Genomic DNA, 25,621 nt, shown 5'->3' with positions numbered 1-25,621 from the left:
TGTAAGTCAAATAAACCAGCTCACATCCCTATTTAAAATGGTAGTTTTTTCTGGCGTGAAAATATAAAAAATAATTTTTTTTAAAATGTTCCCACATATACAAATGTTGTGAAATGTAATCTGCACAATTTAAGTAAAAAAACAACAAAATGATGTGGGTAGGTGCTAATATATTAAAGCATTCGCTCTTCTTTAGTTCACAAATGACATCAATAATATTAAATCTGACTTGACTGAAAGTTCAGCTGTTCCTCTTGGATTTTCCAGACTCCTCTACATTTATATCGCCTAGCTAAAGCCATTGTTTACTGAAAGGTTTTATTGGATCACAAAAATTTCACTGTGGGAAATGTATGAAAAATACCATGCAGATATACCATGAGATAAAAACTATGAAAAGCAGTAACACCGCATAAACATGTTCCTCAGAAATGAGTGAAAAGACAAGATACAAACTGGTCAGGAAAGCTGACAAGAAGCAGAGAGCAACACTACAGGACCTGGAGAAGTTTCTAACAAGGACTGGTTGCAACAATCTCTCTGTGTTCTCCATATATCAGAATTAAAGGCAATGGAAGCTAGGTAGAAATCTTTTCTTCAAACGAGACATCAAGGTTTGGCTAAATTAACCCAAAACCTTGTAGAAGTGTTGTGGTGTGATGAAACTACACTTAAAATTTGTGGTCACAATTTCCAAATCTTTGGTTGATACAAAAAACGGCATTCCCGAAAGAACATCTTGCTCACAGGGAAATATGGTGGCAACATCATGATCTTGGCATGATCATGATGTGGAACTGAACGTGGATAAATATATTTTAATGCAGCACAATCATTATAATTTCTGCCCATCTTATACCATGTAATACTGACTCAATGAGAGGAAAATTAAAGTGGGCTGATCAGAGTCCGTAACTGAATCTGACAGTATGTCTGCAGTGTCACCTGAAGAGGGCAGCAGACTAGAGACGCCATCTTCTGCAAGGCAAAATAGACATTAAAACGAGACAAGCAGTTACTAATGAAAAACGAATGCTGAACTTAAATCAAATGGTGCTTCAACAAAGTCTGAGTTTAACAGTGGGAACACTTACACTTTCTTCCCTTGCTATAAATCTATTGGTGTCTTAGTTGTTTCTTCTTCTATCTTTTTTAACCATAAATGACATATTATTTATAGCAAATCTAATTTATAAGAGCTAAGACGTCTCTCTTGTCTAATCAGATCTCTCTTGTAAATGAGATCTTGGATCTTAATCAGAAAACCTGTATTAATAAATAAATAAAAAAGAATATGACGTTTGTTTAATTTTCTGGATCACAATAATATGGCGTTTAGGTGTGTGCCACAAATATACAAGAAAAAAAAGAGCTTTCTCTTTAATTTATTAAAAATGTTAATACAGTCATTGAAATTTGAATCATAGTGAAATTTGTCTTTTACTTAATAGATTCTATCCAGTTTACACGAAACTTCTTGAAGTCATTTAGTTAAATACTGGAAACTCGTGATTAAGCCAGTATCCAGTTTTCAGGAAGCTTCAGTAAAAGAAATGACAAAAACATAAAATGTATCACATTTAGTGTCTTACTGCATTGCTGCCAGTCAACTGCCCTATCAGGTTACCTCTCCACAGATATAAGAACGTCATGTGAGTGATTTGGTCACACGGGGGCAGAATATTGCCTGCATTAGTCGAGACACATGGAAATGGTTTGCTTCCCACAGTATTTAAAGCCTTTTTGTGGTGGTGAAGAGAGCATCCAGATTGACAAGACCAGCAGCAGCAGCCTCTCACATGTGCAGTAAGTGCCTCCTGTCTCAATGGATATCTTTCATTTTGTACTGAATGTATTTGATTAGAATGTAGTTCTACTGATATTTAAGATATTTTGCTTTTATTTAGAAAAAAATAGATTATACGGGCATCATCTATATTTTCTTAGCAATTTGATTAACAATAATGTGCTATAGTTATAAATTATGTCTAACAAGTGTGGAATCTGAGTACAGAAAAGTTTCTCTCATTTCTTTATTAAGGATTATAATATTTTTTTTTATTCCTTTATGGCTGATATTTTTAAATCATTTAGATAATTTGGACTGAGATGATTAGATGTTATGATTGTCTGATAACATATCTATTCTTTAATGCCTTGTAATGTCATTCTACATTTGACACTCTACTATTGGTCAGTTATTAATCTATTTAAGACTCCTAGTTGTTGCTTTAGAGTAGCAAATGTATTATTATTTATATTTCATTTGTAATTAATTCTTACATATTTATTAAAATAAAAAAGGTCTAAATAGAAAATGGCAAATGAATATGTAAAGAAAAGAAGGAAGAAAAAAAACTGAAAATAATGATAAATTGTTTAAGGAAATCTTAAAAGTAGTTTTATCCCAATGCATATGGATCAGCAAACTTATCTTTGTAAGTCTATTAGATCCTAATGACATAAAATGAGACTTTACAGGGAAATCTTTGTTTTAGTGAAGCAGCCACATCCCCAATTTGTTTTCTTGTTTTGCTTTAGAAATTGCTGTGGAATAAAATAATTATTCACAGTGTGTTTACTTTATCAAATAGTTTATTAAACCATTTACAGGATTATTATTACTTATAAGTGTTTGTTTTCTGCTAAGGCTGTCTTCATCACTTGCAGACAGAAACTGCAGCTCTTTACAGGAAACTGTTGAAACAGGAAAAAGGCCAAACCGCAGGCATTATTGTTTGTTTTTAAGGTCTTCAAAGATTCTTGCTGCCTGATAACAGACAAGAATAAATAATTATCACACTTTAACAGGACAACAGCCCCCATCTTTCCTGTACTTGTTGCTAGAACATTGTGAGCAGGCAAACAGGAAAGAGGTTGCAGCTGTTCTTAATTATAGATCCACCTTGTGAGCTGTCTGAGTTTATTAAATTATATCTTTGTGTTAATTTGTGTTAATTACATGTGTTAATTTTGTAAAGCTCCTTGGGTATGTGTTAACACCCTCTGATATGTTCCTTTGATTTCTGAGGGGTGTATATGGATCGGGAATCACAATGTCTAGTTTGGAGTTTGTATGACAGTCTAACTGAATGCAATCTCTCCGCCTCAGCTGAGGTGTTTTATGTTTCAATAAAAAACTGTGTTTGTTCTTTTATTTGTATCCTTGTCTCACAGTTTTTCCCACTTATCATTGCTCAACCAGTACCCATTAGTGCACTTCCTGGACGCTTGGCTCCTTCAAGCAAATGTGTGACAGGATCAGTTGCCTGAACCCAATGACACACATTTACCACAGCTGCTGGGAAATGATGGGCATGATCGCATTTTCTGGTCTCTTTATCAAATTAACAATATTAGAGAAAATCACATTGCACAGACGGTTTTGGTGATTATTATAGAGTTGCCTCTGCTGCAGAGGATGTGCTAGAAAACATAGTTTGATCGGAGAATCAGGTAGAGTTGTTGTAATGCTTAAGTACAATGTTAAACCACATATAGTACAATGCTAAAATAGTTCTAAAATCACTGTTTAGGATGTTCTGACAATAAATAAGCGAATAGGTTACATCTACAAGGTGAAAATAACAAAGGAAACCATTTTAATAGACATTATCATTTCTGTTAATGCATAAACAGCACTTTTACTTTGAGTGTTTCTCATCGTTGGGCCAGAACAACATTTTATTAGAATGCAGAGACTCCCAAAGAGAAGTGATTAAAACTGATGGCTTTGGTGACCACAGCTCGCTGAGCCTATAGTTAACCATCAAACTTTAATCAAAACTGACTCATTCTGTCAACCTTAATAGAAAAGTCCTTGTTAGAGTCAATGTTCAGGCCCATTGGTCCATGTTAGATTGCCTAAATGTTTGCTGTGAACTGTCACTGACTGTGCAGAAATGTGGTTTTAAATCAGCTGGGCAGCAGAAACAAAACATTTACACAATCTAACTTTTCAGCCAGACGAAGAAGAAACTCTAGCAGCCATGTTATCACATGAAACAGCAGCAGTTTCTGAAAACAAAGCTTCTGCAATATCTCAAGAGGATTCTTGCGAAATTTTACATAGTGAAAAGTAATTTATGATTTGACCTTTGGATGTGACTGATGGACTTTATGAAACACATTATAAGGTTTCTTTCAATCTTGCTCACCCAGGATCACCCTGTAGGCCACCTGGGACGGATCCAAACACACTACAAACAAGCTGTGAAGGACATTGTTGTTTTCTACAACTGAAAGGCTTCAGCCTCCGAAATACTCAGTGGATCTGAATGCCTTTCTAGGTAAAGACAAAGTCATATGCTTTCCCCTTTTGGCAACAGAAGTGGTTGGCTAAATACAGGCTCTGAATGCCCCGTCAAAGACAAAATCTTTGTTCGTAGCCATGTTTAGCAAGGTTTTTGCATTTGGTCATAATACTTCACCGAGAGACTATATTGACTTGGTTTTCTGTTTCATGCATTCTCGATGTTTGAATGTTATAAATATGCAAATGTTGTAAATATAAAGATGTCATTGCTCTCTCCATTGACAATACACGTGTCCTCCACTAAGTGATGAACTTCAGCAGAGATGTGGCACGCCAGACCAGTTGTTATACGTACGTCATAGAGGATGAAGATTCAGCCCTGGCAAGTCTAAATGCAGTTGAGGTGAGGATCGTTTTTTTCGAAAAACTCTAAACTCCTGTATTCTACATTGAAACATGAGTTGCAATAAAGGCATCAGACTTTACTTACATTTTTGCTACACAGACTCAAGACTAGACTCACACTAAAGGTCTAAGACTCTATTCTGATGCTCATAATTACTGACAAAGTAGATGTTTCTCAAACCTACATTTTGATTTACTTGATAAACATAAAAATGATGGTAAACATCTTTATACATAAATCTATCAACAATGTAATGAATGTCAATGCTTGGTTACAGGACTTAAAGAGATATAAAGCCTTCTCTCTTCTCATTCATCACATTTTTTTGTTATTACATGTATCCACAATTGTTACATCTTAGCATATCATTCATCTTCATTTATTAATTCAAAAATATAAGCTAATCATATTTTATGATTTATTTACTACAAAAATAAGTTGTTAAAATAAAGCCTTGTCCTTTTGCTATTCCCTAACACTTATTTCTCTTTATTTTCCCTCAGTGCACAGATTATAAATCTGTCATGTTTTTTTCCAATTGGCAACAATCTTCTCTAACACAGAGAACTGAGCAAACAAATGGTTTGATGTCTCTGCCGTAAAAAGCCCTAGTTGCGTGCCTCGTCCTGTTGATTCTCGGTTTTTATTTAGATTGCTGTGATTATTAAATGTGGACTTAAATAATTAATTAGTTAGTTAATTATTTTTTTTCAGCTTGGGCAAAAAGTTGTTTCTTATTTGTGGTGTTACAGATTTTTGATGTATTTTGTGAGTGTTTCACTTCTTAAATCCATTAAAGCGCAAAATTGTGGGTCTTCATGAAAGCTCTCATTTGTGCAATTAGAACCGACTGAAAATACTGGAAATAAGAACTGCAAACCAATACTGCCCAATTAATATTTTTTGTCCTTTTAATTATTTATTTGAAGCATTGTTTTGCAAAAGTAGATTCATAGTTCATCAGTCGACAACTATGCAGAATTTCTTTCTATTCCATGCAGGGCCACAAATATGCATACTGGCTCAAGTAAAAGTTGTGCAGACTTTTTTACAGTCATCACCAAGCTTGTGGCTAGAAGAATGCTTTCCAACATTCTTCTTGACCAAATCGCTCATTATGCTCATTATGCTTGCCTCATAATGACAACAGAAATATTAAAAGTCCATACAATGTGCAAAACCATGATGAGTTTAAAATACTTCCATCCACAACTACAATACTTCCATTTTTTTCTGTTTAAATTAAAAAGAAACCTTGAGGTTTTTGTTGAAGACACTAGCCATTTTCTCTTGTTGGATCAAGCAATCAATTTCAACTAATTTATTGCTTTGTTTGCATTGCAAACCCTAAGGGAGCAAAGCATTGAAGTTGCTAAATTTCCCAAGAAAACAAGCAATGAATGGGAGAGAATGTTTTCAAAGACAAAGCTTCTTTTCTCTATCAATACCTACGTATTTAGCTCAGATTGCACCAAAAAGCCAGCTTTAAGAGATCAAAGCCTAGGGCTAATCATGTAAAAAGCACTCGATACACAAACTACGTGCCCCAGTGTGGATCAGTGTCATGATCATGCTATATTTTGCAATCAATATTTCTGTGCAGTTGGCAGAGAAGGGGGACCTGACTCTTCTGGAGAACCTGGTGAGGAAGAGCCCAGAGGTCCTCAGTGAGAAAGATGAATGTGGAGCTAGTCCCCTCCATCATGCTGCTGCAGGGGGCCACGTCTCCCTCATTCAATTTATTACCTCTGTCATAGATCCACAAGGTAAGCATGATTCAGTTGTATAGTGTGCTGCTGCCTGCTCAATAGGAATTATCATAATCCTGTCTTTGGGTGCTTTAAGTAAATGGTTTTTTTTGGGGGGGGGGGTTTCTACTGTTGGTAATATGGTGCATAATAAAGAGATCAGGATTTATAAACATTTGCATGAATGTTTGTGTTTTCACTTGTGTTTGCGTGTCATGCACAGAACTGAACAGCTGTGATGACCAGGGCAATGTCCCTCTGCACTGGGCCGTGGAGAGGAACAAAGCAGAGAGCTGCAGGGCCCTTATGGACCTGGGAGCCAACCCCAACATCCTCAACAATGCTCTCTTGTCCCCCCTGCACCTGGCGGTCAGCCTCGGACACAACAGCCTGCTGGGGGTGAGAAGGCTGAGAGTGCACAGTTAATGTTACAGTTAAATTTTTTGTTGTTTTACATTCTTGACATTTCTTACTTTACAGCTCACACATATTTTATTTTTAGTGATTGTGAAATCAAAACCCCTGTTTTTAACTTTATTTAAATTTTATGTCAATTTATACGCCATTATTTGAATTTATATGTCACCCTTCAGCTATTCAAGAAGTGTTAGAATCTTTTTTTCTTACAACCAAATTGCATACACCATTGCAATGAGGGGTACAGTGGTAGAATTAGGGCTTTAAATTGTAAACAAGTGGATCTCACTTACTGATTAGTAGAGCCTAGAAAACAGCTGGTTTTACACTTTAGAATTTTATTTAGGTGCTATTTGAGTAGTAGATGCTCTAAAATAAACATGAGAAATATTTTTAAGATTTTTATTTCAAATTTTTTCTTATTATAAAAAATAAGTTTTGTACTTTCTACTTACTGTCTAATTACGCATAAGTATTTTCTACATATACATTGCTTTGTGTTGGTCTACCACATAATATCGCAGTAAAACTAATCAAGGTCTACTGTATGGTTAAAATGTGATGGACTGTGAAGAAATTTAAGAGGTATGAGTACTTGCATGATGCATCATATCACCAAATTGCAATCAACTTTCTTGGGTCCTAAACATAGCAATGTAACATATGACTGATTTTAAGTCAAAATAAAAGAGTACATTTATTAACATATATCACATTTTCTCATACATTTTAAAAAGACTAGCTACGTTTTTCTATCTATATATTCCAATGAGAAATATGCAGGTGTTGGTCAATGCAGTCTTTGGCTCTTCTCCATAACCTGACACAGCATAGTGCAGAATGAAGGACGTAGGTATTAGTGGTAGGACACAAAATAATATCAAAGATTGCATGACGCTCTGTTTTTTTTTAAATCCCTGCTCTTTTAGGTGCTTTTGTCCTACAGTGTGACAGACTGCAACCTACAAGGAGACCTTGATAACACCCCACTAATACTGGCCTGCTCTCTCAACAACTGTGAAGCTTTGAGCATACTGGTATGTTCCGTTTTCCATTAACCACCAGTATAGCATGTCAACAGAACTGTGCCTTACTGGAACACCAGGACAGATTTGTCTCCAACAAAACATGGTCTTTTTTTGTCCTTCTTTATAAAGCTAAAGCACGGGGCCATGCTCTGCACCCAGAACAAGCTAGGCCATTTTGCCATGCATGCTGCTGCCTTCGCGGGAGCAAAGAAAGCCATGGAAGTCATTCTGAAGGCTGGTACGAGAATTAAATAACATATGTCGACAAAATCCAGAAGTGCTGACAGTAATGAATGTTTCTTGCAAGGCCAAATGGCAAATTAGGTTGATAGATAACAAGAGTTCACCTTGCCACAAGAGCCTCCAGAGACATTTTCAGGAAAAATGCTTTGTATATTCAGTCCCTCAGTGACTCAGAGAGATTGTTTGCCAAATGTGAGTTTGTTGGAGGAAGCTTACTTCCAGTGCAAAATATTTATGAGCTTTCTAATAGTTTTTGTATTAACAGTTTTGGATGGTTTGGATTATAACAGACAATTCATTTGGATGAACAAAATTACTCACATAAAAACAAAACATAAAAACAAAACAAAGTCAAAAAACAGACAAGCTGAATGGGAATTGCCAGTATGTTTGCAGTATACCCTCAACACTCAGTGCAAAGCAACTCTTGATTTAATTCGTTGACAGGAGAAGAGCATGGCCACAATGCCGTGTCCCACATCAACTACCTAGACAAGTCCAGGAGCAGCCCTCTCCATCTGGCTGTGCGTGGAGGGAATTTCGATGCCATCCGTCTCTGCATTGCCACTGGGGCCAAAATAGACCAGCAACAGGTATGTGACCAACAGATAGTTTTGAAATGTCAAGAATGGTCTGCATAAAGTTAGACTTTCCATAAGTGTGTAAACCATCAATCAAAACGCAGATGTTCATTTGCTTGTCACCACAGTTTTTCATATATTCAAGGACGACATTTTCATAAACACATCACAAATGGTCCAATTCGTCTTCCGTCTGTCAATTGCATGCTTTGTTATATTTGCATTTGTTTTGCTTAGTTTTTTAATCTACAGCCAATTTGCCTACACCTGTACATTATTTTACTGGCAATTATGCTAGGACAAGTCAGTCTCATCCCTCTCATCCGGGAGTGCTTGTTATGTCTAGTTCAGGTTTAGTGCCCAGAGCCACGGCAGGGATAGAGGGTATAGTAATAGCTTCAGTTGGCTAAATTGATACAAATTACCTCCACTTACACTATGGAGCTGAGTTGGGCAATCACCAACCCCTCTTCTGTCAGTCCTCGTTATCTCATGAAAGGCTTGCACTAATGTCAGCCAGTATGTATAGGCCATACATTAGGGAGGTATAAAGTATGTGCAGGAAATGTTTATTTGACTTCTTATTCCTGCAGATACGTGTTACATTAAAGCATTGTTCATTCCTAATTCTGTGTTCAGTAATGCAGTGATATTTTTTAGAATGATCGCTGCACGCCTCTTCATTTGGCCTGCACTCAGGGTGCTATAGAGGTAGTGAAACTGATGCTGTCCACTGTGGACCAAGTGGAAGATGTTATCAACCTGACTGATGGGGCTTGCCAGACCCCTCTGCATAGGTGGGTGTTCTCCTGTCATCCCAGCCAGAATTAATGTCAACAGTTCGCCTTCACTGTGCTCTCTTCAGATGCTTGATCTATTTCACCAGAGTGTTATTTATTAATTAGACTTGAGGAAAAAGTCAATGACATTGAACACGTGGGCTGCTTACAGTAGTGGAAAATAGATCATAAACCACCTTTAAGTTTGTTATTACTTGTGTTGCAATGTATTCAGTTTTTATTTTTTTTAAATAACATTTGGCTTCATCTCTGTTGAATAAGATCTATTACAACCTGATGAAGACCAGGTCCTTTAGATTTTAAAACTAAGAATGTAATTATATTCAACCATATTATCTATCTATCTATCTATCTATCTATCTATCTATCTATCTATCTATCTATCTATCTATCTATCTATCTATCTATCTATCTATCTATCTATCTATCTATCTATCTATCTATCTATCTATCTATCTATCTATCTATCTATCTATCTATCTATCTATCTATCTATCTATCTATCTATCTATCTATCTATCTATCTATCTATCTATCTATCTATCTATCTATCTATCTATAGTATGTATGTCAAAGGTCTTCATTGTAGGTTTGATGTCTAATCTGCGAACCTACTGCAACAGCTATGTTCCCTGCTGTCCTCAGATTCAGGGTTTATAGAAATGGGGATTAACAAGTATTTTTCCATCAGTCACACAGTTGTTAAAGAAAAATAAAAAATCATCTACTTTAGCCACTGCACATGCAGAATCCAACCAAACTGCAAGGAATTTGTGATTGATGTGCATCAACTGAGAGAACAACTGCAATCCAGGAGATAAAAGGCGAAATGACAAAGGAAAATCTAGTTATGTCACACTCTGACGAAACACAATTAGAGTTAGATCACTCTTATTCAACACTTGACACCATGACTAAGGTTGCCAGCTCTTGCAGCTGTGTTTGTTGGTTTACAGCAACTGTGTTTGCTTTTCCAGGGCTACAATATTTGACCATGCGGAGCTGGCGGAGCACCTAATTTCTTTGGTAAATAAAGCACTACACAACAGTTATGAACACATTTAGCCTCAGATGAGGAATCATGTGATTAACCTATCTTCTCTTTGCAAGCTGTTGCTGCACTTTGACTTTTAATTTGGTGTCACTGCTGAGAACAGTCCAGCCAAATTACAAATGAATTTTTTAATCAATTTAATCATTTACTTTGTGTGCTTCCCCATGTTTGTTATTGAGCAATTAGGTTCACTCTACAGGGCTGAGTTCAAGGTGCTGCTGAGCAATACTTGTCCACCATCTGTTGCACATATACACTCTTTTATTAGAAGTTAATTGCTAAGAGAGAGGAAACACCTGAGTTTATTAAGGTAAGCTTATTTTGTCGTAAAACAAAGGGACAGGATATCAACCTGAGCTCATTTAGGTCTAAAAATATACATTTCTGAGATGTAGCCAATATGAGGCAAGGTAAATCTCTGCTTGGTAGCTTAGATTTTGTACTTTAATAAGTGCAAAATAATTGGATAAAATTGACACCCATAATAGTGAAGTGATTGTTTACCATATTTTAAAACTAGCATCACACTGAATACACCATTTCCTCTATGAAACACAACGGTGGCAGCATCGTCCAAGGTGCACTGCCTCCTAATGTGTGTGTGTGACTTGAAATACTTTATTCTCTTGCAAATTTTTATGATTTATTCTTATTTGTGCAATATCAGCTTTTCTGTTCTATGTTTTTGAACATTATGTTTAATGTAGTCTGGAAGCAAGAGTAATCCAGCAGTTTTTGAACTACAACTCCACTTATATCTTTAAGCCAAACTTCTTTTATGTGATCTGCTGACCTCTCCACACTGTATCTAAATATGCTGTCAATGTACCTTCACACTACAGCAATGGGAAGGATTCTATCAAATAAAGCTGCATGTTTTAGGAAAAATGCAAGCCTGCCTTGAGATATAGAGAAAACATTGCACTGTAGGAGTTAATTTGTTTGTAATCTAATCCTTCCCCTTGTGTTACTATGAAGCAAAAGATTTTTGGAAAGAGAGGGCCTGCGAAATGCAACTTTACCCTTGTGCATCTGGGGCAGAGTAAACATTTCTAGAACTCATTCAAATGAGCTCTAGAAATGGATACAGTTACAAATGATTCATCTTTAAAAGGCAGAAGTGTTATAACTATAATGTTGTTCGATTTTATACATACCGTATTCATTCATATCCATGTTTCTTTTGGAAGGTCTTCAAAATTAATTGCAGTGAAAATGAGTCAGAAATGATCATTCTTTTGTGTTCTCACTTCTAGGGTTCTGACCTGAACAACACTGACTGTAAAGGAAACACTCCTTTGTTGTTGGCAACCAGCTGTGGAGCATGGAAAACTGTAGCTCTGCTGCTGTCCAAAGGTGAAATAAAATGCTGCTCACATCTACCAGAAGCACTTAAGATTTCCAACAATGTTGACTTGGAATAGGTTTTAAGTTTAAGCTCATATCCTTTAAGGGGCCAATGTGAATTTGAAAGACAAACGTGGCTGTAACTTTCTTCACCTGGCCATCCTGCAGCCTAAGGGTCTGAAAAACCTCCCAGAAGAAGTGCTACAGGTACGCAGAAAAAAAATCACAGTGTAGGAAGACATCAACATATTGGAATGTAATTATGGCACTGTCTTTAATCAATTTGTTTTGAGAGCTAAAGAAAACGAGTATTTCTAATGTAAATTTCATTGAATGAACAGTATTTTTACAGATTTCACAATGAACATTTATTACAATATGAAACTGGAATTTATAATAATGGGAGAGGTTCAATGCATCTGATCTCAAACAAATGTACTCACAAATGATAATATCTCTCAGTCTTCCTTGAAAAGCTTATTCTGATAACTAGAGAATTTCAAGAAAGGATGGATGGGTGTTTACTGTGTTTACCTTTTAGAATTTCAGTAGGTGTTGTGGCAAAATTTGTAAAAAAAAAAAAAATGCCCCAAATCATGGAAAAGCTGAAAATTCAAATTCAGTAAATAGTCTGAAATGCTGAAATAGCATTTCAGGGTTGTGGAGAGGTAGTCTCATTACCATTACCAACATACTTTTTGAATAGGACTTGAGTGTTATTAGTCCAACATGTCTATAATGTCTCTCACTTTAGCATAACAGCGTGAAAGCTTTGTTGAACTGCGAAGATAACGAGGGCTGCACGCCACTGCACTATGCCTGCAGACTGGGCATCCATGACTCAGTGAAGAACATGCTGGGCCTCTCAGGGCAAGTTGGCCTTGCATGCAAGTCCAAAGACAAGAAGTCTGCCCTTCACTTTGCTGCACAGTAAGAAAAACACTGACTTAACTGGAGCTTCATTCAAAGTTGGTTAGTTTTTTGAAAAAAAAAAAAAAAAAGAACTAACCCACTTTGGTTAGGCAACAGGAAACTCCTGTTCCCTTGAGTTTCTAGAGAAGCCAATAGTGACTCAGACCTTTACAATTGTGAATCCAATCCATCATATATTATGAGAGTGATTGTGTTATTCCTTTAATTTAGAAAAAAACAGGTGTGAAAAGTTATCTGCTATTTGTTCTTTGAATATTGAAGATCCATCTAACTATGACTTTAAGTGATAAATGGTGGAACAAAGAAAACTGTACTTTATTGTGATAAAACAGAGATTTTTACTAGGGCTCTACAATTAAACAAAAGGTAGACAGGTAATAAATTAATGTTTCAAGTTTCAACTCAACTAAAAATGTCACCAGATGTTTTAATCCAGTGAGTTGTTTTTTTTTAAATCATAACCTTTTTGTAAAGATTAATTGCAGCAACACACGATGATTCTTCACGAAGCTGAAGGTGCTGTCACAAGAACAGAATTCAATTACCTAGAAATGCGAATAAATGCAATAAATGTTGTGAATGAATGAACATGAGGCATTTATTCGCATTGATTTTTCAATCACTCACACCTACTTAATTAGAACTCAGGCAAAAGAAAACTACGTTATGATGTCATCCTATAAATCTTTGTGAAATCCCATTTTTAAACCCTGCTCAATTTATTGTGCTGATGCAAAGTCCTGCTCACCTTCTTAAAAATTTCAGAAGCAAAGAAGAATATTTATTAACAACACAGTAGCGCAATTTTCAGAGCTTTAAGGATGGTTGGCTCCAACTTTCACTGTAGGATTTTCACTATTGGTTGAAGTCTTGTTTGAAAAATGTCAGGGTGTTTTGGGGGATAATTGAAATCATATCCATATGATCGTGTTAGGTACACCATGTTTAAACTTTTTTTTTTACTTGACACCAATGCTACACCAATGGATAGAAATTGGGTGCAGTTTTAGTCAGCTTAAATCATTCAACTTTCTTTCTTTGCATTTTAAGAGTGTGTGGCACTTTGATACCTTCTGTCTAAGATGTAAAACGTATAGATGGGATATTCAGTTAGGGCTATTTTGGTTTTAAAAGGTGTATGTACTCAACTGTGAAGGTAGTTATATAGTGAAGTTTGAAAACAAAAATGCTGATTTTTGGAACACATTCCTTAAGCAAATAATTCTTTGTAAATTTTCATCCAAGCTAAAATATTTTGATGATGTTCCTAAATCAGCATGAGCTTTGTTCAAATCAGATGTTTTACTCTCCATTGTGCTTCACGTCATAATGTCAGACAGTCACTATACATGTTACAGCATATTAGTGTTTCCGCAGCACAATGCCTCTCTTCCTCCTCATTTCTTTAAGATATGGGCGCATCAACACCTGCCACAGGTTGCTGGAGTCCATCACAGACTCTCGTCTGCTAAACGAAGGTGATGAGCGAGGCCTGACTCCGCTCCATTTGGCTTCGAAGGCTGGGCACACCAAGGTGGTTCAGTTGTTGCTGCGCAAAGGAGCTCTCTTTCACAGGTAGACCCAAATGCTGGATCGTGGCATTTACAGACAGCATGCATAGCATTTGCAAAATTAAAAACTTGCAATGTTATTGATCCTGATATTTTAAGCCAAGACAATATGTTAGCAAGTAAATTTGTGGCACACAAACCTGTGAACATTTGTTTCTCAGTGATTACAAAGGCTGGAGTTGTCTACACCATGCTGCCTCTGAAGGATACACACAAACTATGGATATACTGCTCTCTGCAAATCCCAAGTTATTGGATAAAACCGATGAGGATGGGGTATAAATTATGATTTCTGTGTAGAATGAACTTAAATTTTTACATAAACGAGTGTTTTGTTTTATTTTTAGAAAGAAATCTGCCTTTTCTTTGATAACAGTTTTACCAGGCTGTATAGTCAGCTCTGTTATCAAGCATGTAATTGTTTGTTGTCACATTGACATGCCAGAACACTGCACTCCATATCGCTGCGAGATCTGGACATGTGGCTGCAGTCAGAATGATGCTGGTCAGAGGGGCTGAGATTGTGTTGAACAAGAATGACACTTCCTTTCTTCACGAAGCGCTGCAGAACGGGAGAAAAGAAGTGGCTAATGCTGTAATTGACAGCGAAAGGCAAGTCATCAAAATAAAAAAAAAGGCTTGATCTTAAAGAAATAGGTACTGTTGTTCAAATTCTTGATCTTATGTTCTAAATATAGAAACAATAAGACTCAACTAAGCTTTTACTCTTGCAGGATTGAGGAGGCTTTGCAACTGTTTGCTCCCGGTTCCACCCAACGATGCCCCATTCTTGACATGATTGAATTTCTGCCTGAGTGCTACAAGGTTTTGAAAAAAAAAAAAACTTTTATCATGAATCTTTGTACCCATTCATCATAAATAATTTCTGTAGACCTTTTTCTGTTACGTAACTTGTTGTGACTAAGATTGGAGATCAGATTTAAAGTTCTCTCACTGTGACTCATTCCTACAGCATCTGCTTGACCGCTGCATGAGGGAGTCTGATGATGATCACAACAGCCCTGAATACCATGTAATTTATCTGCAACGCGCACTACAAATACATCAGCCAGAACATCATTATTGAAAAAGTAAAAAAAACGTTTTCTGTATGTGGTGTAGATTGAATATGATTTCAGATGGCTGCAGGCTCCCATTTCACAGACGTTGAGTGAGCAGGGCTATGCTCCTAAGCCACTAGCCGCAGTCAATGTAAGTTTCCTCATCTCAAGTCTAACTTTGATGTGGTCAAACGCAGGTGTTTCACATGTTTACCCACTCACTCCTCAAAGCACACCTGATCACGATTTCTGATTCTCTATCTTAGTAGATTTGCTGTGGGCTTTTGAGGCCACTCAAAGATTACAGAAAAAGCTTGGGCATGAATTTTATATTAATTTGGGGGGTCTTAGTGATCTATTTGAAATCATTACTTATGCAGCTAAAATTATGATACAATTTTAAACTCCAAACAGTTTTAAAACCAATAATTGCGTTTGAATGTGTTTTGGATTTAGCAGATAGTCAATACCAAAAAGTTGAGTCTAACCTTTTCATTTTTTTTGAGTATTGGTCATTCTGTTGAGTGCTGTCAAATATTTTCTGGCAAACGGAAACTATTCCAATCATGATCACTGAAAAGATGTTATTTAGCTACATTTGTGTCAAGTTGTCATCAAGAAACATTAACAACCGTTCATAAGCAATTTGGCTAAATATGTGTGGACTCCTAAATATCTAGACTAATGTAAAACTTCCGCACCTGGTTCTTGGTCTTAAAAATCTTTTATATTGCATGTTATATCATCATTTTGCTGCTGAAGAAGAATGGTTAAATAAATGTAACCTGACCACAGATGTACTTACTGAGATTAGCAATTTACATCTTTTCTATGTTAAAAACCTTTTATTCACAATTTCTGCAGGCAATGGTGCAATATAACCGCATTGAGCTTCTCAACCACCCAGTCTGCAAAAAGTATCTGGGAATGAAATGGTGTGTATCAACAGTTTTACTCCCATAGGAGACTGAACTTTATTTCATTTCTCAAAATGTAAGTAGTGCTTTTGTCATATTTAATTTCAAAATGTTTTTTGTTTTTTTTTCCTCTCCACAGGGTTGCCTATGGGAGCAAAGCTCATGTGCTCAACATGTTTCTGTACCTGTTAGGGCTACTGCCCTTAACAAACCTAATAGTGACCCTTCGACCCTCTGTAAACACCACCGAGGCAGGCGAACTCGACATCATCATGGTTCCCACTTCATTCACAGAGGTGGCCTGCAGCATAAGCTAAGATATTCAAATAATAAATGTGTAATGACCTAACTCCATTTGTTTCAATCTTTTTTTTTCTCCTAGCAAAGTATGTTCTTGTCATTCTGCATGGTGATGGTCTTGATCGCTAACATCTATTCTATTGGAAAAGAAGTGGTACAAATAACACAGCAGGTTGGAGTTACACTGCTATTCATATATCATTAAACTATTAAAGAAAATTATTCCATACATATATTTCTCTACTAACCCTAGCTAGTTTTGAGAGATGAATGTGAACTAAAATAGCAAAAATATCACCTTTACTGTTTGTTTTGCATGTTTCTAACACAAAAAAAACGACTTTATTTGTCATAATCCATTGCTACCCCAAAGCGCTGGAGTTACTTCAGGGACGGTTCAAACCAGATTGACTGGATGTCGGCCATCTGCTCTCTTTTGTTCGTCATTCCCCTCATGGTCAACGCAGAAGGTTCTTGGCACTGGCAAGCAGGCGCGATAGCAGTTTTAAACTCCTGGATTGGGTTTCTCCTTTATCTCCAGAGGCATGTTGACTCCGACTGTTACATTGCATTTTTTTTACCATCATGTCTTTCTAGCGTTGTTGACGTTGTACAATTTTCCCACGTTTTAGGTTTGAGGGTGTTGGCATTTATGTTGTGATGTTTGGGGAGATCATGAGGACATTGCTCCGTATTGTGATGCTGTTTGTGTATCTAATGTTGGCGTTCAGTTTGGCGTTCCACGCTCTGATGCTCAACCAGGTTAGTGAGAACACAAACACAAACAAACCTTAGCAAGTATATAGTATGTGACATGATTATTTGGTTTATGTGTTATGATCTACATATACACATTGTCACTTTGCTTTGTCAACAGAAAGAGTTTAACAGTGTGCCACTCTCTGTGATTCAAACCTTTGTGATGATGGTCGGAGAGTTGAACTACCAGAACAACTTCCTGGATGCTTATTTGAACAATGAGCTTCCATTTGGTTTCTTGACGTATGCCATTTTCGTGAACTTTGTTCTGCTCATGCCAATCCTCTTGGTGAACCTGATGGTAAGCGTACTAGCAATTTTTATTTTTTTATTTTTTTTTTATTGCAGTTGGGAAATGTTGGTCATTTCATATGCCCAAAATGTGCTTCAAAACATTAGTTATCAAACTGTTAGGATTTAAGATATAAAAATAGTCCAACAATTTGAATACATTCTAGATGATGTGCATTTTATTCTATATTTATTGGGGGGAATTTTATAGTTTTAAGAGCTTTGAGACAACTGAATACATTTGTTAAATTGTGAACAGTTTTTAGTATGTGCATACTTAACTAAGCTAACTGGATCCTAACTTGTTATTACTAAATATTTATTTGAAGTAGCATAAAATATTATTGAAGTAAGAATAACATGTTTAAATTTAACTAGAATGGATATACATTTTTTTTTAGAAGTGTAGCCTGGTAGCAAGTTTGACTTGTAGTGCTTCAGAAGCTGGTTAATGCAAGGTAGAAAACGTGAAAAATAAATTTTAACAAGGAGCATGGTGATTAAAATTTTCCTGATAATCATAGCTGAGGGACTGGTGGTTAAGAAGCTCAGTTTTCCTTCAGTATTTGCACGTACACTTAGACTTTTGTTCCAACACATGGACATTATGAAACACAATTCTTATGAGTTTCTAGCTTTAACTAAGTTGATATATTCATTCATATGGTAACCAATATACAGACATCAGCCATACTGATTTCTGCTACTCTAACAGACTTCTGACTTTAACAATAGTTAATGGTTTTAGAATTTAACCATAGCTGAAAATCTCTTGGGAAGTAAATATACACTGCTCAAAAAAATAAAGGGAACACTCAAATAACACATCCTAGATCTGAATGAAAGAAATATTCTCATTGAATACTTTGTTTTGTACAAAGTTGAATGTGCTGACAACAAAAATCATCAATGGAAATCAAATTTATTAACCAATGGAGGCCTGGATTTGGAGCCACACACAAAGTTAAAGTGAAATAACACTACATGCTGATCCAACTTTAATGTAATGTCCTTAAAACAAGTCAAAATGAGGCTCAGTATTGTGTGTGGCCTCCACGTGCCTGTATGACCTCCCTACAACGCCTGGGCATGCTCCTGATGAGGTGGCGGATGGTCTCCTGAGGGATCTCCGCCCAGACCTGGACTAAAGCATCCGCCAACTCCTGGACAGTCTGTGGTGCAACGTGACGTTGGTGGATGGAGCGAGACATGATGTCCCAGATGTGCTCAATCGGATTCAGGTCTGGGGAACGGGCTGGCCAGTCCATAGCTTCAATGCCTTCATCTTGCAGGAACTGCTGACACACTCCAGCCACATGAGGACTAGCATTGTCCTGCATTAGGAGGAACCCAGGGCCAACCGCACCAGCATATGGTCTCACAAGGGGTCTGATGATCTCATCTCGGTACCTAATGGCAGTCAGGCTACCTCTGGTGAGCACATGGAGGGCTGTGCAGCCCTCCAAAGAAATGCCACCCCACACCATTACTGACCCACTGCCAAACCGGTCATGCTGAAGGATGTTGCAGGCAGCAGACCGCTCTCCACGGCGTCTCCAGACTCTGTCACGTCTGTCACATGTGCTCAGTGTGAACCTGCTTTCATCTGTGAAGAGCACAAGGCACCAGTGGCGAATTTGCCAATCCTGGTGTTCTCTGGCAAATGCCAAGCGTCCTGCACGGTGTTGGGCTGTGAGCACAACCCCCATCTGTGGACGTCGGGCCCTCATACCATCCTCATGGAGTCGGTTTCCAACCGTTTGTGCAGACACATGCACATTTGTGGCCTGCTGGAGGTCATTTTGCAGGGCTCTGGCAGTGCTCCTCCTGTTCCTTCTTGCACAAAGGCGAAGATAGCGGTCCTGCTGCTGGGTTGTTGCCCTCCTACGGCCTCCTCCACGTCTCCTGGTGTACTGGTCTGTCTCCTGGTAGCACCTCCAGCCTCTGGACACTATGCTGACAGACACAGCAAACCTTCTTGCCACAGCTCGCATTGATGTGCCATCCTGGATGAGCTGCACTACCTGAGCCACTTGTGTGGGTTGTGGAGTCCGTTTCATGCTACCACGAGTGTGACAGCACCACCAACATTCAAAACTGACCAAAACATCAGCCAGACAGCATAGGTACTGAGAAGTGGTCTGTGGTCCCAACTGCAGAACCACTCCTTTATTGAGTGTGTCTTGCTAATTGCCAATAATTTCCACCTGTTGTCTATTCCATTTGCACAACAGCAGGTGAAATTGATTGTCAATCAGTGTTGCTTCCTAAGTGGACAGTTTGATTTCACAGAAGTTTGATTTACTTGGAGTTATATTGTGTTGTTTAAGTGTTACCTTTATTTTTTTGAGCAGTGTAGTTTATTGAAATTGCAATCATTTCATCATCTAATATTTGATGCCTTCCAAAAAAAAAAAAAAAAAAAAAATCTTGGTTTCTTGCATTAAGAGTAACATGAGCAGCTAAAAAGTTATCTGTTCGATATCAGTCTTTAGATTTTCTATTTAAGATGGATGGATGGATGGACGGATATTTTTTTCACACAAATAAGCAACAAAATAATTTGACATTGTTTACAATACATTATACATTTATACACTTTTTGATGATCTATTGATGACTCTGCCTTGCAGATTGGTTTAGCAGTCGGAGACATTGCTGAAGTTCAGAGAAATGCTTCCCTGAAACGAATAGCGATGCAGGTAAGTTTGGAGATGGTCTTCCTGACAATGTTTTATGTGCTGCAGCTTTTCCAACTTACTCTGATTTTGGACTGTCATGACAGTGCATTAAAGCCACCAGAATTGTAAATCAAGTGCACAGTTGATGTAACAACGTATTGTTATTGAGGCCTTTTTTAATAAGTTTGGGATCAAGTCCAAGTAACACTATAAGAAGCGGGAGATGATGAATTGTATGCTATCAATGCAAACTACAAAGTAAACTATTAATATCCTGCTCTAGCATGCCCAAAACAAACTCAGCAATGAGGCAGTGCTATAAAACAATCAGTGTGGCAGATGTGTCTCAGAATGATTAATTACGTTTGTTTAGTTTTCTAATGTAGAGTTTATGTTTCCCCTCTGATCTAAGATTGATCTCCACACATCCCTCGAAGACAAGCTCCCTTACTGGTTTATGAAGCGAGTGGACAAACCCTCAGTCACTATCTACCCCAATCGCAAATGCTCCAAGGTATGCTCCATGCCTACATTTGTAATAAATCATGTAAGTTTCCCCTTTTGTAAATCTTCACTCTTTCTCACAGCACTTCCTAAAACAAATGATTTCTGGTGAGGACGAAAGAAGTGAAGTCTGGACTCGTCTGCAGTCCAAATCACAGAGCTGCACATTTGTGGAGAATGAGCTCAAAAGGCAGAAGACCAGGTAAGACACCTACAATTAGCTGATCACAAGTAATCAATTTCTTTAATTGCCTAAAAGCTTAAAAGGATTACCTCGACTTGGGGATGTCAAAGAAAGCTTGAAATAATCATCATAAATACAGGACACAGTAATTCATTCCAACATACAGTATAGTACTGAAAGGTGGTAATTCTATGAGGCACAACAAACTTAATTTTTTATGTCTGAGCGTCCCCTAGTGGTGAATAATTGTAGCACGTGTTGTAAAAACAAACTCACAGTGCCTTGTAAAAGTATTCATATCCTTTGAGGTTTTCCACATTTCCCCTAATCTTTATTGTATTTTCATGGTTTTTTTTTGTTTTTACAAAATCCCAAAGTAATGCATAGTTTTGGAGTTCAGGGAAAAATATGTCTGTGTTTTATTCTTTTATTCTGAAATGTATTGCATATATGCATGATCATTCTTTATATATCCTCCTTTCGCCACACCTACAAGTCTTTTTAGTTATGTCTACAAATCTTGCACTACTCAATACTGAAATTTTGCGACATTCTTATTCTTATTCTCAAAATCAATCGATCTCAGTCAGATGGGATGGAGATATACATTTTTAAGCCTTGCCACACAGATCCTCACCCGGACAGTTGTTGCCATTGACAATTCTTTATTTTCATTTGCTTCGTTATTTTTGGCAGGATGAAAGAAATGTCAGGCATGTTGGAGAAGCAGCACTGCCTCCTAAAGCTCATCATCCAGAAGATGGAAATCTCCTCTGAGGCCGAGGAGTCCGATGGCCCTGTGACAGCCAAAGGCAGCATGTGGCCCAGCTTGGCTCATGGCAAAGCAAGAGGCCGCAGCACGTCACGCTGGGTGCCGCTGATTAAGGCCATCGAGGCCAAACGCAAATAGGAGAGACCTACACAGCATGAACTTTTCTGATTTGCACAGTGAATTTCCACTAATACATGGGTGTAGTTGACATTTTAACATGTAAAACAATGTGTGTGGCTGTAATTGCTCATATCAAGATCAAGTCCTAAATTACAATATTTGCTTTCTGAAAGATGGAAGGAAAGGAGGAAGGAAATATTGGATAAGTCAGGATGGAAATGAATGTAATCTTGTGTTGTTTATTGTTGCTTGTTTTTTTTTTGCAGTCGCTCTCTATGTAATGCTTTAATGCAGTGGTTCCCAAATCCGGTTCTCAAGCATCCCTGCCCTGCATGTTTAAGATGTTTCTCTGTTCTAGCACACCTGATTCAAATGACTGCATGACCTCTTGGCTGCCACTAATTGTTGCAGAAGTCTGTTAAATCAGCCACTGATTTAAGTCAGGTGTTCGGAAGTACGATTACACTTAAAACATGCAAGGCAGGGGTACTTGAGGAGCAGGTTTGGAAACCATTGCTTTATATGCCTTATCTACTCCCACAAAATATATTTCTTAATTTCTCTCACACTCCCAAATAAAGCATAACATTGCCCTGTATAACATGACTGCAAGTTATTCTAAAGGTTTTCATCTAGCACATACGACACTGCATAAACAGTGTGAGGAATGAATAAATCAGACATCTGACTTTTGTTTTTTTGCCTTGAGTTCAGTGCTGCAAACTGCTTTGGTGAAGATCATGGGAATCACAAGACTCAAACAGAGTTCAGGCTCTGACATCATGAGCCCACACCTGTCCCTCTGCTTCTCGAAGCGGACCTCTGGTGGAGGTCAAGCCCCCGTCAAAGTCTCTGCTGATGGAAAAATGCATAGTCCGCCTTTAGATCCACTTTAAAGTGTTATTTATTACCACTGGCCTTGAATTTAATTATCCCCAGGGCATGTAGAGCAACCATAAAGCCATCAATTACATAAAAGTTTGGGGCAATATTTTTTCTGTTTTACTCTAGGAAGTGTGTGCATAGAATGACCAATGAGCGCAGTGTTTCATCTCCGCCTGTTCTCCTTCTGACAGTGGATGAAGCACCAGGATGAATTATGTCATATGTCATACAGCTGATGCCTTTTTTGTGTCCGTCACAAAAAAAAAAAAAAGAAGATGACAGCTCATCAGATGAGCGGTAAATCCGACAGCAGAATCCCTTAGCTTGCACCTTCATAGGTGTCAGTCAGGCCGTCCGCCTGCCTGACGGATGCGGTGACAGAGGATGGGGTTGGCAGACTGCCCGCACCTCTCGCTATGTTTCCGGCATAACTCAATATCTCAACGTCATGACTCACCCAAAAAAGCTGCATGGAAAAGCACAGGTGCAGGAATGAGTCCCTGCTTCAGGGAACATTGTTAGACTTAGAAAAGAAGGAAGACTGAGTCACAAACTCTCAATTATTTTAAAATGACTGACTTGCTTCATAAGACTAAACATTTAAGTTGATGAAAAACTAAGTCCAACTTGAAAACTATCTCCAGTTCTGTCAGGTTAAATGAAGAGTGCCTGCAAATGTAGTTTTTTAAAGTTTTGCCAAAGATTCATTTGACATCAATACACTTTAATCAAATCTGTTCCATTGCAGCTCCATTGTGATCAAAGTCTCAGTGGAATCTTTGTCCTATAGTCTCAAGTTTTTTGGAACCTCTAAAAATTTTCCTTGCTGTCTTTCTCTCTACTTAACTCCATCCATCTTTTCTTCACCTCTGCTCCTTTGTCCTTGCTGAATAAAACATTAATTATCAACACATTTCTGCATCTGTGCCACCAGCAATTTTCACTGTGGGAGGGGGGATGTGTTGAAGATTATTTGGATTTTTAGATTCCTGCCACATGTTGGGATTACAGAGCAGCTCTGAAATATCATCCCGTCTAAGGGAGCACCTTCTTTTCTTGTAATCTGTACCAATTGCATCTGGCGTCTCATAGAACTGCCTTTTGACAAGGGATTTCTTCTTGCTACTCTTTAAGTATGATATATATGGAGGTACTGTGACAAATATGAAGGCAAGGTGCCATACCATTCTGCAAAGAACTGGAGTAGAGTACAGTTCAGATCCCAGTGTAGAAGAAAATATCATTATCTCTGTGATGTGTATAAACATTCAGTTTGTCACATTTTCCTGTTCAGTTCATTGCTTCAGTAGAAAGGTCTCTAATGGTGCCTCTCCGCTTTCCCAACAGGTGTTTCTCTTTTCTTTCCACACCAAATCTTTAAGCTGATTGTGACATGAGATCCTTTTGAGGACGCAAAACAAACACATTATCACCGCACGTTAAGCAGTAAAAAAAGAAACGCTGCTACATGTGAAAGAAGATGGGGCCTCTTTGCATCTGCCACACCCTTGTCATGCCAGCACTCCAGATGTCATGGGAACCTCTAACAGCTGGGGCCGGTGCACAAGGGCTGCGTGTGAAAGGCTGCTCCATCTGCAGAAACCCAATCCCTCTGTGAAACCAGCAAAGGATTAGGTGCTTTTGATTAGCTCCCTAAGACATTTCTATTAAAGCACATCTGTAGGAGCAACAAACTGCAAGGACATTTACTATATGTGTGCAGCAGCCACGTTTATAGTGGGAAGGTTGCAACCTCCTGTACAATACACCGGGGATCCTATGTTGCTTTGGTAACATCAATCCCCAGACAGTGACTAAGGATTAGCAAAAAGCAGCCATTAATTCACAGTGCTTAACCGAATTATTCGGCTGGAGATGTGCAAGTCGACTATTTAACAGTTTCCACAAAGAGACAGAGTTACAATCTCACTGGGGTCATGAACGTTTGGAGAAAAGGGGAGGAGAAATGCAAAGAGGCCAAGTGCACGACACTTAAATTTGAGGGGTCCACATTCAGTTTTTGAAATGTAACTCATTACTTTGTAAGTCCATTGAATGCTGGCCTTCTGGGCCCCCCGCCCCCAGCTACGTCATTAACACATGGATTTTTAAACTTATAAGGATCCAATCAGACTTTTTTTTTCATCTTTAAGAAAAAGAAACTCCGCTGCACTTTTAAAGCCAAAACGGAAAAGCCATGTCAACAGGCTCAACTCCAAGTGATCCTGAGGACGACGAGATATTCCACGGAAGTGTCTCTGCAAACATGAGGAACATTACTCACCTCAGTACCAGGCGGTATTTGGACAAAGATCTGGAAGATGAGGGTGTGGAGAGGAGGATCCAGCAGGACCACAGCAGGCTCTCCAAGGCACACCAGAAGGAGTCGAGGCAGTCTCAGAGGAATGCTGCCAACGCTAGGGAGAGGGCGAGGATGAGAGTGCTGAGCAAAGCTTTCTCCAGACTGAAAACGAGCCTACCCTGGGTTCCCGCAGACACCAAATTGTCAAAATTGGACACGCTGCGTCTCGCATCCAGCTACATCTGTCACCTCAGGCAGATCCTGCAGGAGGACCGGCTGGAGGACAGCTTTGCACATCCAGTCAGTCTGGTACGAAACTTCTCCAACAGCCATTATTGGTAAAAAAAAAAAAAATACTTTAATGGGAAATAAAGTTCCATTTACTAAATAAACATGACCACATCTGTCTCATGTTAAAGCGTTCTTGAAAATTTTAACACTTTGAGAGTAAGATTTGATCTA

At 38.0% G+C, this 25,621-nt stretch overlaps 1 protein-coding gene across 1 annotated transcript; it reads left to right on the top strand.

Annotated features, from left to right (window-relative positions):
- Positions 1 to 1,701: 1,701 nt before the first annotated feature.
- trpa1 (transient receptor potential cation channel subfamily A member 1) lies at positions 1,702 to 22,599 on the top strand. Its single transcript, XM_005797868.2, has 29 exons — positions 1,702 to 1,806; positions 4,162 to 4,289; positions 4,561 to 4,658; positions 6,265 to 6,427; positions 6,633 to 6,808; positions 7,756 to 7,863; positions 7,984 to 8,092; positions 8,545 to 8,690; positions 9,339 to 9,475; positions 10,456 to 10,504; positions 11,789 to 11,888; positions 11,986 to 12,086; positions 12,634 to 12,809; positions 14,223 to 14,387; positions 14,545 to 14,659; positions 14,829 to 14,995; positions 15,118 to 15,208; positions 15,357 to 15,416; positions 15,506 to 15,595; positions 16,309 to 16,379; positions 16,501 to 16,657; positions 16,744 to 16,833; positions 17,035 to 17,204; positions 17,294 to 17,423; positions 17,539 to 17,721; positions 20,345 to 20,413; positions 20,805 to 20,906; positions 20,980 to 21,098; positions 21,777 to 22,599. Exons 3-29 carry the CDS (start codon positions 4,563 to 4,565, stop codon positions 21,988 to 21,990), a joined length of 3,354 nt encoding a protein of 1,117 aa, XP_005797925.1. The 5' UTR covers positions 1,702 to 1,806; positions 4,162 to 4,289; positions 4,561 to 4,562; the 3' UTR covers positions 21,991 to 22,599.
- Positions 22,600 to 25,621: the final 3,022 nt, after the last annotated feature.

This window comes from Xiphophorus maculatus, chromosome 21 (genome assembly GCF_002775205.1).
Source record: "Xiphophorus maculatus strain JP 163 A chromosome 21, X_maculatus-5.0-male, whole genome shotgun sequence".
In the NCBI taxonomy this organism is placed as follows: domain Eukaryota; kingdom Metazoa; phylum Chordata; class Actinopteri; order Cyprinodontiformes; family Poeciliidae; genus Xiphophorus; species Xiphophorus maculatus.
The sequence above is the reverse complement of the archived record's forward strand: the minus strand, read 5'-3'. Positions and strand labels throughout refer to the sequence as shown.